General features: G+C 38.8%; 1 protein-coding gene across 1 annotated transcript; it reads right to left on the bottom strand.

The window, feature by feature from the left end:
* Positions 1 to 10,012: 10,012 nt before the first annotated feature.
* On the bottom strand, positions 10,013 to 13,782 carry LOC129368864 (N-acetyllactosaminide beta-1,3-N-acetylglucosaminyltransferase 3-like). The gene is made up of 3 exons (XM_055044029.1): positions 13,404 to 13,782; positions 12,909 to 13,031; positions 10,013 to 11,620 (listed from the first exon to the last, which is right to left on the bottom strand). The coding sequence occupies exons 2-3, from the start codon at positions 12,932 to 12,934 to the stop codon at positions 10,474 to 10,476; spliced, it is 1,173 nt and encodes a 390-aa protein (XP_054900004.1). The 5' UTR covers positions 12,935 to 13,031; positions 13,404 to 13,782; the 3' UTR covers positions 10,013 to 10,473.
* Positions 13,783 to 14,361: the final 579 nt, after the last annotated feature.

The raw sequence follows: 14,361 nt of genomic DNA, 5'->3' as shown, positions 1-14,361 counted from the left end.
ATTCAACATATACCGCCCCGCCAACACCTTCACACACTTTAGCTTCAACACTGGGATCTCTAGATAAGCCAGCAAACTTATTAGCTGTTCACATGTGGTAGAAATGTTCTGATAATAATAACAATACTTAAGCTCAACATGCAGACATTTTACACCCTTCATCCCAACACGTACACGCTATATGAGACAGGTACGCACCACAAGACACAGAAGCGTCCGCAAAGTTTAGGGACCCTCTCTTTCACAAGGCTGTGCTTTATTTCGTGACTGTCCCAATAACTGTGACAAAATAAGAAACGGTGTGACTGCACTTTTAAAAAGAGTGTCAGAAAGCCTGGAGTTCTGTTGAAAATGGTCGACTTTAAAACCAGCAAGTAAGCCAGACTCTCTGCAAGCAATACATGTATGAAGGAACAGAAACAGGAATAGCTTCACGTCGCTTGCAAATGTAATTTAAATTAAACATGTATCATTGCATTTAACTGGCTAAAGTTTGCCAAAAAAGTAAAGCTGAAGTTTAAGACCTACACATATCAACCACTAAACAGAAGAGGAAACCACTAAGACTAGTGCATCATCTTTAAAAGCATTGCAAACTATATTTCTGCAAACAGCTCAGCCAGAAAAGAAGAAGAAAAAAAAAAGCTCTTCAAAATCAGCTCTCAGTCTATTTTTTTCCTCCCCCATAAATGTCACACACAGCATTGTGACAATAATACCATTAGAAACAGTCAGGTTCAGACTCAAAACTCAAATGTACAACAAACTTAGTGAGTGGCAGGCGAGGTAAATAAGAAACTCTCTGTTGGTACAGTTTAAACCTTTAAAGGAAAATGCAGACTAAGGAAAGTCTTGCGATTTTTTATTTATTTTAAGCGCATGCTTCCAGAGCCAAAAGCCACTGCATCCATGCCAACATTTAAAACTTTGTCAGAGAAACGCATAAAAGCAAGTACAATTAAAAAAAGAGCGAGAGAGAGAGAGAAAAAACTTTTACTAAATGTTCTTTAGCGCTATTATAAATGTTTTACCTCACGATTTTCTCAGTTTTCTTTCTTTTTGTAATAGGAAATTGAACAACTGAACACTAAAGAGAGATGCTGTTTTTTTTCTCTCTTGAACTTCCCCTATGTCTGTGGCAGAAGTGGCTCAAGAGGAGTGTTGAAACGGTTAACACTCTAAAGTGTCGCTTAAAGATAAGCTGCATTGTCTGAACCAAGTGAACAGAGTGAGAAGTGTTTTAAGTAGAATGTGTCAGTCTGTTAGTTTGCTTCACTGCTTGTACTTCCTGAATAAAAACTAACGATAAAACTTCTCAGTGACATTTCATCCTGATGCTCACCAAACATCACGTTTCTCTTATGACCCATCAAAAATAAACACACCTTTCTTTCTTCACAGTAAGATAAAAAGCTGCTTTGAGAAGATATTAAATCTCACGACATTTCTCTGTAAATTAAGGACTTTAACTATGTTTTTGTTTGTTTTGCTTTTGTTATTTACAAGTAGCACTAGTTTTGTGTTTCAACCTCATACTTAGACCCTTTCTGGAGTTTAGTGTGAAGCTAACTTCTTCTGCTTTATCAGTAATCTACATGCTGCACTTAACCACAATGACAATGTAATAACAGCTGGTACAAGTAAAGATAACCAAAGGGGAAAAAAAAGAACAACTTTTAATACTTTTGCCTCTTCTTATGCTCCAGATGCCCTGTTAGTCAGATCAGCTAGCATCATATTAGGATGTACACGTCTTTGGTTTTTTATTCTGCTGGACTAGTTCAATGCTTCGCTTTGTTCAAAAACATGCAATGGCAAATGATGATGCATAACTGTTTTATTTTTTTTTAACGTTCTGCACAGTTCAGGTCCAAACCAGCATTCATGGTAATGTTTAATGGTGAAGGCTAAAGTATTCGGAAAACCCGTAAATCTTTTAACCTTTCGTCACCAAGCCATAAAATTCTGTGTATTTTATTGGGATTTGAGGTGACAGACAACATTACTCAAAGATTTTAGACATTTTGTTGGGGCGCCTTCAGGTAGATCTGGTTTAGGAGGTTTTCTGGAAACGTCCGTCTGTAATCCAGATTACACTGGAGGGACTATTTGTCACCTCTGACCCGGGAACCCTTTGAAATCCCTCAGGACGGGCTGGAGGGTGGCGGAGGGTCACTGCCAAGCCTGATACCTCTGATCTCAGAGGAGCTCACAGTCGAAAGGAGATATTTATGTACAGCATAATCACACCAATTTTTTGTCTTGGGTCAGTTCTATTTATCAAAAATGATTTCTCTTTGTTAAATGCCAGCAAACTCAGCAAGAACATTTTTTGTTCAGAAGTCTGTTGGCATTCGGTCAGCGTTGGGTCAGCGTTGGGTCAGCATTGGGTCAGCGTTGGGTCAGCGTTGGGTCAGCGTTGGGTCAGCGTTGGGTCAGCATTGGGTCAGTATTGGGTCAGCGTTGGGTCAGCATTGGGTCAGTATTGGGTCAGCGTTGGGTCAGCATTGGGTCAGTATTGGGTCAGCGTTGGGTCAGCATTGGGTCAGCGTTGGGTCAGCGTTGGGTCAGCGTTGGGTCAGCGTTGGGACGTAATTCTATGACTTGGGTCAAATATTTTGGGTGTCTTTTCACAAGCTACTCATGATACTTTGCAGGAGTTCTGGTCCATTTCCCCCTGACAGAACTGGAGAAACCGAGTCGAGTTTGCAGGCCTTCTTGCTCACACACGTCTCTTCAGGTCTACCCACGACTTCTCCTTCTGAATTTTTATGTTTCTTTTGAAGTAAAGGTTTCTTCCTGAGTAGCAGGACCGTAACGTATCCAAAAGTTGTTCCCATCGATGATCCAGACGTGTGGAGATCCACTATCCTCTTCCCGATGTTTCAGCAAATTTTGGGGGGGGCATTTCCAAATGTGTCAACAAAAAAACTTTGTTTTCTGAGTGTGGATTTAAAATACATCAATAGGTGCGTCCAATTAACTCAAAAGCAGCAGCCTATAATTTCAAACATAAAACATAATCATCTGAGCTTTTCCACTTTGTTAAACAAGATAGTAATCTTTCTGTATTTAAACTTATGAATTTGAAGAAAGGTCACGAGAAAATCTCTGAAACATGTCCCAGCTACGTTTTCTGACGTTTAACAAATATGAGTAATTTTGGTGATTCTAACTAAGCTGAGACAAGAAATGTTGGGTCTAATTTAAGTTCAGATGTTTATGTGTCTTTTTATATGGCATATGTAAACTTTTGGCATCAACTGCAGTTTGAAATTTGGCTGTTTGACAGACGCACGTTACTCTGAAGCTGCTCTGAAGACACTGGACGAAAATATGGTGAAAAAGGAGCCAAAAGTCCAAAGAAAGATGCCCAAAACTCAGCTTCGCTCAATTTGAAAGATGTTCAGGACGCATTCGCTGACTTGTAGCAACGTGGTTCCCATCATGAGATAATAGTTAAATTCTCTTTGGAGGTCTTATCCCTGCAGCCTGTTTGGGACCATCCCAATCAGGAATAATCTGTCCTGTGGCCTCGGTTACTCTGACCCTTCGCTTTACAGCATATTCAGTAGCACATCACTTGCTGTGTGCGAATTACAGTAGAGTTGTAGCTGCAAAGGGAAGTCTTTTAAGTGACTCACTGCATGCTGGCCCAGAGTGATATGAGGAAGTTTCACAGTATTGTGCTTAGTGTGTTTTAGTTTCTGAAAAAAAAAAGATTTGATGTGAAAGTGTATGCCAATGTGAGCAGCGTTTTTTTCTGAGTTTATGCTCCTGGCAGATTAAAGCACCAAGCATAAGGTTAATTAAACATCATTTATACTTCAAGTTAACACAAAAGAGGAGCAAAAACCTTCCACTAGCTGTCACTGCATTCAGTGGCACACTTGCGCAACAAACGATGCAAATTAGGCGGCAAACGGTGACCGGACCCACTTCAAACTACTGTCTCAAAAACGAAAAAAACTCTGAGCCATTAAAGCATTCAGCAGCATTTCACAACTGTGACATGTTGACACTTTATTTCCACATATTTCCTGAGCACTAGCTTTGCAGTTATCTTCCTTGTTTTGACTTCCTCTTTGCTGCGTTGAAGCTCAGTGGTCAAACGAACTATCTTGTTCAGTGTCATCACTGCAAAAGCGCTCTTCAGAGGCAAGACGACTGCTGCTGCTGCTCTCCAACTCATCAAACCCGGCACAGGCAGGTGACAGGTCTTCTGTGAATGATCTGCTCAGGGACGGAGAAACAAACACAAGGTATGCATCCGACCCTGGTGTGTGATGGTGCATTTTATCTGTGCCGACAAAAGTAATTTGTTCATTTATTCCTCAGAGCCTGTCCTCGGTTTTCTCCGGCGATCAGGCCCCCCACTTAGTGTATTTGACAAGCTGAGTTGGACACTCTGTATCAGTGAGTGTCAGTTTGTCAAATACCCCAAGTGAGGTGTCACTTCTCAGCAAACAGAGGTCACTGCACAGACAGGACGGCCGCAACACAGCGTGGAGGAGCGCTGAAGCCTGATTAGTTGTTTGATGACAGATATATTTCTAGGCTTCTACTTTCAGCCTAGAAATAAGTTGAATTTTGTTCACAAAGTTTATCTAACTTGCATGCATTTATTTTGTGAAATGATTTAATTTATAAACTGACAGAATAGCAACCAGTTTATATTTATATATGCACTGTAAATTACTGCTGTGTGATAGTGTGTCTCTGTAACATCACAGGCAACAGATTTAAAAAATGTTGTTATAGTTGTTTTTGTTGTTGTTATTCTTTTGCACGTTATTCTTTTCAGCTAAAGTAACTTATAGGGAGAAGAGAAGCAGCCAGTGCCTCCCTGAGCCACATGGTATTTCTGCTGACCTTCTTCATTTCAGTGTGCACACATAAAAAGTCAAGTTGCATTAAATTCCTGTGATAAAAGTAAATAATTAGCGAGTGCCTGCGATTTCTGCAAACTCCATCCTTTCTTTCCAGTGGTCTTATGACTTTTCATAGACCACACTTATCAGATTCTCTTGCATTTCCTGCAGTCTCTCTTGACGTTTATAAATGCAGCTGCAGTAAAATTTCACCCATCTTGCTACGGGATCTGAGCTTTCTTTCAGTAAGCAAATTATTGCACTAAGAGAAGGTGTATTGTAATTTAGGTTTTGGGAAGTGCCCAAATTGCACCATATCATCAGGAACCAACTACTTGCGTTACCACATTAGCGTCAGTGATGCAAATAAAGTCCTACATACCACACGCTAGTCCTACATACCACACGCTAGTTGCTTTAAGAAAAGCTACATGGACTTCAGCAGCAGCTTGCAGCTGGACTCCATCTCTTGCACTGCAACTTGATGCTCTACTGCCATGTTTGTTTGTATACTTCATGCTGATCACATACAAAATTAGTAGTGGAGTTTATCTACAAAAAAAGAAAAATAAATAACTGAGCTGAAAGCATATTTTCTAAGCTTTTTTATTGTAGGCTCTCAAAATGTGACATTGTGCTGCAGACTGAAACCAGGTTTTGTCTAGCCTCCAAGGCCTTCATCCAACGGCTATTACGTTCTGACTTAACTGGGTCAGCACGTCATCACTCATGGTTTTAAAGCCTTCTGTCTAACCCTGACTCTATAAAAGGTGGCGCATAGGATAATATAAGCACGCTCTCAGTTTAGTCATTTCGCACTCGCACGCCTCGACTCTAAAAAACAACAGGGGTGTCATTGCACAATGGCTGTGCTGCATGTGTTTTCTAAATTTGCTCCATACTTTCTTTATAAAAGGCCAGTAAGAGGTGATAAGGCCTCACGCTAGTAAAAAGTGTCGTTTTATTAAAGGCTAAATACAGTTCTGTGCGGCTTCAGTAGCTTGCTAGAAAATATTGTGGTTTCTCTGGGGGAGCTGGTTAGGGCTGCGCTCCACTAATCTGACTTTTATGGAAGAGTGGCAAGAAAGAAAGCATTGCGGAAGCAAAGATGTAAGAAGTCTTGTTTACAGTTTGCTACAAAACACGTGCGCTCCGGTCAAGTGATTTCATGGTGCACGTGCAAAATGCTACATGTGGCAGAAAACCAGCACAACACCTTCTCTTGAAAACAGAATGAAATGCTTTTAGAGAAGTCACTAAAAGCATTTGGGAAGACAAGTTGAGCTGCAAAAGACTCAGACTCAGGTCTGTTGTGACAACCACACATAACATGCAAAGATCACGTAACAAATTCAAAACTGAAGTTCACTCTTCATCAAATCTGACTGAACGTCATCAAATTTACTGAGAAGAATGAGGGAGAACTTTTAAATGTGCAAACCCGGTAGAGACATTTATGGACTCAAGGAGGGAGGCAATATCAAATAGCAACTCTAATAACTTCAGTGTCTCGTTGAAGTTTGTGGTTGGGACGTGAAACCGCAAGCCTGATTCATTCAGGACTCCAAGATCCCATAAGAACAAGAATATTGGAATCTTTAGGTTTTCCCAGGAAGTGTGCAAACTGGAGATAAAATTAGAAAGAGGAGGAAAAACGAATATTCTGGAGAGGATGTTGATTATGGAGCTGAGAGGGAGAAGGAAAAGAGAAAGAGCATTGAGACGGGCTATGAAGGAAGGGAAGGATGTTGAGCGGAGAGAGGATGGAGGCAAGGGCGACCCCTGGAGGAAGCAACTGGAACAGATCATCATGACACACCAGTGAAGATAAATGAATTTGAATCGGATTATGGTTGATCTAAAAAGCTCTACATAAATCTAACTCACGACAAGATAAGCCAGCATCAGAGTGCTAAAGTGTTGGGCACTGTTAATTTACAACAAGAAGGTTTCTGGTTTCAAATTCTGCCTGGACTCAGCCGTCTGTTTAGAGATTTTGTGCTGTCTCCTGCAAACCCCTGCTTCCATTTCTAACTTTACTAATGAATTAGAGTGTAAGTTGTTTGTGCATTGAAAAAGTGTCGGACAGAAAGTCATTTAATTCCAGTTTGCTTTGTAAATTAAGCCATACGTCCACAAATTTGATTGACAAGTCAGAAACCGTCTAAATTCTTCATATCAACGGCAGACTGAAATCCTTCCTTTGTTATTTTAGTTTTTAGAGGACAGCTTCAGACATATTGACTGAATTTCACTCTGGCGAGACGTTAAAGTAAATCAAGCACAGAAGATTTTCTGTCATGTGCACAAAACCAGTTTGACGTGATGCATTTAGTGACATGGTGCACGGCCTCGATCAGAGGATGTGTACGCTTTGGTTGTAAAGAGATGAACATCGTCTGGAAAAAGAGGGGCGAAAAAAACCTCTGGTAGGCTGTGAGTTTTCAGAAGGCAGCAGCCAGTCTTTTATGGAACAAAAAAAAGTCAGGGGTGGTTTTTAGTTGACCAGGGCGCTGTTAAAAGAGAGAAACACCAGATAAAAATATCTAACCTCCTTCAACTGTTAGGTGCATTCAATGGGAGTCGTCATACCTGTATGTTGAGTATGTTCTTCCCGCTTCCTCCTAAGATTGGGCTGACAAGGTTGTGTGCTTTGGCACAAAGCATGCAAGCTATGAATCACAGAGCTTTCACAGAGCATTCCTGCTCTGGAATCACAGGTAACTTTTGTTGTTGCCAAGGGTTTTTTTTATTTTTATCAGTGTTCTTTTTTAATAAATCTGAACCTGCAGCTCACACCCAGGTAACACTCTGCATAAATTAAGCAAATGCAGAAAAAGGATTCTTGGATGGATGGAAAAATGTGGGAGAAAAATATATATATTTTTTAAATCTGCTCAAAAGGCCTTTTGAATCAACCCAACATCTTCTAATAAAGGCACTGTGCATTTTTTGTGTGATAACTATTGATTAAATTACACAACAATCAACAATTGGTGCTGTTTAATAATATAGAAAAAGGCTTTGTGAAACTTCCATTGAGTGCAAAACTCGCCCTTTTCAGGATAAACAGATGACGTCGAATGGAAAGTTTTTTGATTCAAGTGACATTTTCTGAGTCAAGATGACATAATGACTTACATATCTATACCTAATCTTCCTTTCCTATCTAAAGTCATTGAGAAAAGAGTTGTACATAATTTAAATCTCATCATAGCACTGACACAACACTTGACAGTGTTGCGAATTATATTGTCTTGGCCTCAGTGGACTTTATGTCTGTTCTTGTTTTGTTAGATCCCGGTGCTACTGTTGACACGGTTGACCACAATATCTTCTGGGGAAACATGTGGGTATAAAGTACTAGGCTGGCGTCGGTCGTACCTGTCTGAAAGATTCCAGTTTTCTTCACTTCAAAGCAGAAACTTACATGTAAGCCTCTTGATAGTTACTTCCTTGAATCCTTGTGTTGGCTGTCTTCCCTCAGTTTTCTTGCCCTGGGCTTTTCTTTCTTTTTAATTAGCCATACCTGATTCTCATTTATCTTTTCTGTCTTTCCAGCAGATGAGTCACATGACAGCCAACCCGACAATCCGTAACGAGTTGATGCCTATCAAATGAGATCATGTGGATTCGCCCAGTTTGAGTTTCTATCTGTTTTTCTCCGTCCCTGACAATAATATTACCAAAAAGTTTAATTATGAAGCACTTTCTTACTGAACTATTACACATAGATAAAACAAAAATAAAACAACACAGATTGAAATCAGTTAAAATACCAAGAAGCCAGTGAAACAGAAAGTAGAGATTTAAACCAGTAGGACTGACTTTGAAATTAGATTAAATAAAAAGTCTTGATTACCCTCAAGACTTTTGGTCACTTTGAGTATTTTACAGTTTGAGCTAGAGATGTTCAAATACAGTCCAAACTTATTTAAATAGTACAGTGAAAAGGTATTTTAAATAGCCATCAATAAGAGGCCCCGATGGCAGCAGTTGTCAGTGGTTAGCAGGATTAGTTCAATTTAACCCCACTAAATATTTTAGTGGCCTGACCTGATCACGTCTATGAAGGTTTTCTGGGGGCACCCCAAAAAATGTGATTGTTTGAAGCAAGCAGAAAATCAAGCTACCTTGTAGCTCTCCCGCAGTCTTAGCGCAACGCTTAGGAGGTCCGGTCAGACTGACAGTTTCCAAAACCACACACACACACACACCACACACACAAAACCCTCGTAAGGCCACTTGGCTATCCGATACATCTGATTGAACGTTGTTAATATGCTGCTCCAGTCGGACAGCAACTTCAAATGTGTAAGCTGTGCTCCACCGTTAGCATCCACGTTTACTTCCACAAACACTGAGCACTTCTTCTTTGTTTTTATGTCGGTTGGCAAAACACCGAGAACGCTGACGTTATTGCGCCCTCTACAGACAAACATTTGTGCCACCATCTATACCTGAAAAAAAAAATCCAAAATTCTGCACTTTGCATGCAACCTGATGTGTAGTTTCTCCCTCTGCAGATACATTTTGTAAAACAGTCAAGGATTTTAAAGGACCTAATTTGGGATTATGGGTCCCAGACCAGATATAGATAGTATCTGGTCTGTGATCAGTTTCTTTATTAAAATAGATCAAGGGATATAAGGCAGCTCACCTGGGATTAGCAGTCTGGTTTGGGGATCTGTGGTTATGGGCAATTGGCTTGGGGACGATGCGATCTGGTCTAAGTCCAGCATTTTTATTAAAAAGAGTCATGGACTGTAAGGCATCTTATTTGACATTAGCAGTATAATTTTGAAACCAAATGTTACAGGCAATTTGCTGCGAGGCTGCAGTTTCTGGTCTAGGACCAGCGTCTTTATTATTTTTGATACCAAAGCTCCACAGTAGAGGCAATAACCTTTTCAAATGTTGCTAAAAAATATCTAATTAAATCTTTTTTTTTCTCGATTCTAACCTGGTGTAGTTGGTGTTTGGCAGAACTAAATCTTAGGGTTTTTTTGCACGAGGCTTTCCTTTTTAACATCTCAAACTCTTACTAGACATTTTTATATTTCTTGTGAAATGGAAGATTACCCTCAGGTTTGGCTGGATTTTTTTCTTCAGTTATAAAAATTTGTTTCAGACGCTTTGGATACATTTTTATGAGACACCAGACCCATAATCCTGTTTTATTAAGAACTTTAAAATACACACAACATCCTTAACATTATGTACATGAAAGAAAACAATAATTTGTCTCCATAATGACAATGTTTAATATTTATCAAATAAATTATATGTATATTCCTTTCCTTCCTCTCCTCCATCTCTAAGTTTGAGACAGCTGTATTTCTGTAAGCCATAACTGAAAACCCATATTTTGTGAAGAAACTTTAAAAATTGGTTTCTTCACAATTTTTAAATGTATCAGTGACTGAAGCAAGTGGAAAGTCAAACGCCCCGTCTAGAGAAATTCAATTACAGTAATTGAAGAATAGGATCTATAACTGAAAAATCACAGCCGGAACCAGCTGATGTGGATCCAGAACAGGATCTGCCTGGTTCTAGAACAGAAACTTCTCTGGTGGGGGAAAAAACCCAAAAACCATCCAGTTTACAATCTGGAATTGACAGGGGAACACCGAAGGTTTGGATCATGAATTCTGTTCCACAGAGTATACATCTCTCCTGACATTATTCTGTGCACAAGAAGCATTTCTTTAAAGAAACAAGGGTCAAACTCATCAACGTTCTTGCCAGGAACATGTAGTCCAGCTGTTCTCACTCCAAGATGATGCTCCGGTTCAAACCCTGCATGAGCCAGACACATCCCCATGTAAACGTCATCAATTGGAAGAATGGGGATGGAGTGTGAATTGGCATAAATGACCAAAGCTGTGTAGCCAGACAAAAGGAAGCCCCCACCACCACAGTAAGCGGGGTATGAATCGGACTTATGGAGCTGCTCTGGAATGTAGTATTTACTGTTCGGAGAACGGATGGGTCCCACGTTGTAGATCAGATGGCCTGCAAACAGGTGCTTCCTTTCACCTTTGCGTTCAAAGTTTTGGAGATAGAGAACCATGTTGTCTGTGTTGGCAAAGACATCGTCATCACCGTTGAACAGGAAGTGGGCGCGGGGGCAGTTTCTCTCCATCCACTCCAAAAAGAGCATTTGCTTCAACGTGAGGTTGTAAAACGAGTCCTTGAAATCCCACTGGATTATGTCGTTGTACTTTCTGTGCTCCGTCTTGAGGAGATGGTTTAGTCTCTTCTTCTCATAACCTGTGCCCATCGTCCCTGAGATGAAGACCCTTCGGATCCACACGCCGTTAGACAGTCTCTCCTTGGCCCATGTCTTGCGCAGCACTTCTCTGCGGTCGTAGTTCATTGCAGAACTTTTGATGACCAGTAGAAGGAAGACGTCAGATGATGCATTGCTTCCACCACACTTGTTGGGGATGTCAAGTAGCATGGGAAAATGTCGGCAGTGGCGGTAGTAGAGGAGGTCTTTGATGTTAGTAGGAAGTGAGTTGAAGTCCCGAATCTTTTCAACAGATATGTTTCTTTCACATCTTGGTGTGGGCTCAATTTTTGGGAATTCTCTGACTAAGGACAGTATGTGTTGTTCATAGTTTATCAAATCATTTTGAAGTTTGTTGTCTGAGATGGAGAAATCATCAGAATAGTAAAACAAAGTGACCAGACCCACCATCACAAAGGTCACTGCAAAGACTCCTCTCCAAAATGGTCTTTTAAACCTGCAATGCCAAAAAAAAAAGATCTCTCATTAACAATAGTGCTGAACTGACAATTGTCAACGTATTTCTTACACTGGCTCTCAAAAATATGCAGACTCCTAACAAATGTATAGGTTTTAGAGATTTAAAAACCCATTCTAAATCTTCTCCAAAACGGAGTATTTCAAATAAACTTATATTATTTAAGGACAAAAAAAAGTCTTACTAAACTCTTGGATTCTTACTTTCAGCTATGAATAAAACAGCAAGATTATTGGACCTTCCCTACTACCTTTCACCCTTTTCTCAATAGATGAGCCTCATCAAACACAACAGAAAGTCATGAAAACTTTTTTATATTTTTTTCATTTAGATTTTTATAGTTGTCAAACATATTTACTTTCTTTCGGTTTAATTGCAAATTATAAGTGTCACAAAAGTTAGGAAAGGATTTACCATTGTAGAGTCAGAGTATATAATCATACAAACACATCAACTTTGTCCTCCTACAAATTAAGACTTGCATTGACTTTAATTTAAAATAAGACTAAGAAAGAGACTGATCAAAAGTAAAATTTTGGCATCATACAACGTAAAAGCAAAACATTCTGAGTGAACTCTGTGATTCGTATGTCAATTGTAAATAAAATGTCATTCAAAGTTTAGGATAATTGAGCTAAAACAACCCAAAAAGGTTTCGGATGTAGATATTTTATAAAAAAATGTGCACAAAATTTTATTTTATTTTTTTAAGTTGTGTTGTGGTAACACGATGTTCATCTGGTTATCTTTGTTAAAAATTCATCTCTCAAACAGTTTCTGCCAAAAAAAATAAATTGTCAAACTGCCATGACCGGTAGAGCGACAAGTCAACGTTTCCTGGAATATGAACTGGGAGATTCTTATTCGTTCTCTGTATCATGACAGAAAACAAACACATGTATCACGCTTTTTTACTTTTGCACAAATGTAAAAAAGCTTTTGTGAAAGCTTGCACAAAAAAATAAAAAATACATAATTAATCTATCAAAACATTTGTATTATCCCCAATAGTAAGTAATGTTTTTGGGGAAAAAAAAGCTTACTATTTGAATAAAGAAAGTCACTCTTTATTCAAATGACTTTCATAATCAGAACAGTATGATAAAATATAATTAGAGCTTTTAATAATTTAAATGCCACAGCTCTTGTTGGTCTTTTCTTTTCATATAAAGTAAAAAATAATTATTAACAAATCAGACATACTTTGGTAAATACAAGAAGAAAATAAAAAAATATATATAATATGAAATAAATCAGGAATAATTACCAGAGCATTTTAGTAGATCTGTGCATTATTCAGTAGGTCTCAGTCAGATGACAGGCGACGCAAGTGCAGGGCCGGTCATACAGAAAACAAGTGAGGAACTTGAATTCATACTCAGGGTTTTGTCTGTTAGGCGACGAGAGGATTGGCATGTTACACAAGCACACAAGTTTTTCTAGCTGGAAGACAGTCTGAAATTATTTCTTAACTTTTTATTGTTTGTTGCTCTGATTACAGAAATGGAGGAGTTAAACATTTTGTTTTTGAAAGTAGCTGATTTATGAAAAGCTCAGGAGCTTTTCATGAATCGGATTTAATCCTGAAAATAATTATTAAACTAAACATAAAGGAATAACTTATACTGAAAGAGCAATTTCACATGATTTGAAAATCAGCTGGGTAATTCCTTTTATTTTTTTCTATCAGAAACCCCATAGATAAAAAGCAAAATGTATAAAATCAAAAGAATAATAATGGAAAATAAATTCAGAATCATACCCTTGAACAAATCCTTCTGTCATGTCAGGCGGTTCTTTTCCAGATCTCCCCACTGGAAATTTGGATATTTTCGCTTCTGGGTTTAAACAAAAATAATTGCTAAATTATCATCCATATCTGCATTGTTGTTACATGCGCTACATAAATTACACAATAAATGTAATAATGAGTTTGAGTAAGCTATGAAAACAATAAAATTCCTTTCTGGACATTTAGTTGCTGTCGCGATCCTCAATGCGTGATGTACCAAGTCATCTCTTATAAAAAGAATCCCCTCCCTAGCTTGCTGATCCAGTTTAAAACAGTTTTCTTCCCTTGTGCAAAGAAAACTGCAAGGTGAGTGGCTTTTTCTCTGAAGAAGTTTTAGTGATTGTAGTTACACGCCTCAGGCAGGTTTTCTACGCCTTACTCCCCGACACAAAATTATGAATAAATTCTTGCACCTGGGAACCAGGTGCAAGAATTTACATGCTAAGCTAAGAATCAGGAATTTGTTTGCTGTTTACAAAGGTCCTTTTATGACTTTGGCAGAAAAGTCATTTAACTGTCAAATGACGCTCTTTTCTTGTATGGAAATTATGCTTGAATGGTAATAATTCTCACATATCTGAGTGCTCCTCTGCAATCAACTGCACAGCCGTTTACACTCCTTCAGAGGTACCATTGCTGGAATCTTGTGTACATTTTTGCTTTTATTGTGATGAAGAGATGAGCAAACAGTTTATTACCTGATGGATCACACATTTGCATGACACTTGTCAGGCAAATCTTGACCCAAACGTCATGCATAAACATGGAGAACATACAAACTCTCACAAAAAAGGCTCAGTGACACATTTAAACCGACCGTTTCACCAAATACAGTCATTCTCAACAAGAACTTAAATGCAAGTCAGCCAGGTTAAAATGAATTAACTGTCATAGTTCCCCGGCTAAAACTTTTTAAATCTTAGCTAAC

The sequence above is a fragment of the Poeciliopsis prolifica genome, unplaced genomic scaffold (genome assembly GCF_027474105.1).
Source record: "Poeciliopsis prolifica strain line A6 unplaced genomic scaffold, Auburn_PproV2 SCAFFOLD019, whole genome shotgun sequence".
In the NCBI taxonomy this organism is placed as follows: domain Eukaryota; kingdom Metazoa; phylum Chordata; class Actinopteri; order Cyprinodontiformes; family Poeciliidae; genus Poeciliopsis; species Poeciliopsis prolifica.
This window is presented reverse-complemented; position numbering and strand designations above follow the sequence as displayed.

Bases quoted from the DNA above. Each gene is read 5' to 3' on its own strand.
- LOC129368864 (XM_055044029.1), bottom strand. From the start codon at position 12,934: ATGCACAGATCTACTAAAATGCTCTG. The intron at 11,621-12,908 runs GTAATTATTCCT...TTGGCATTGCAG, and splicing joins AGATCTACTAAAATGCTCTG to GTTTAAAAGACCATTTTGGA.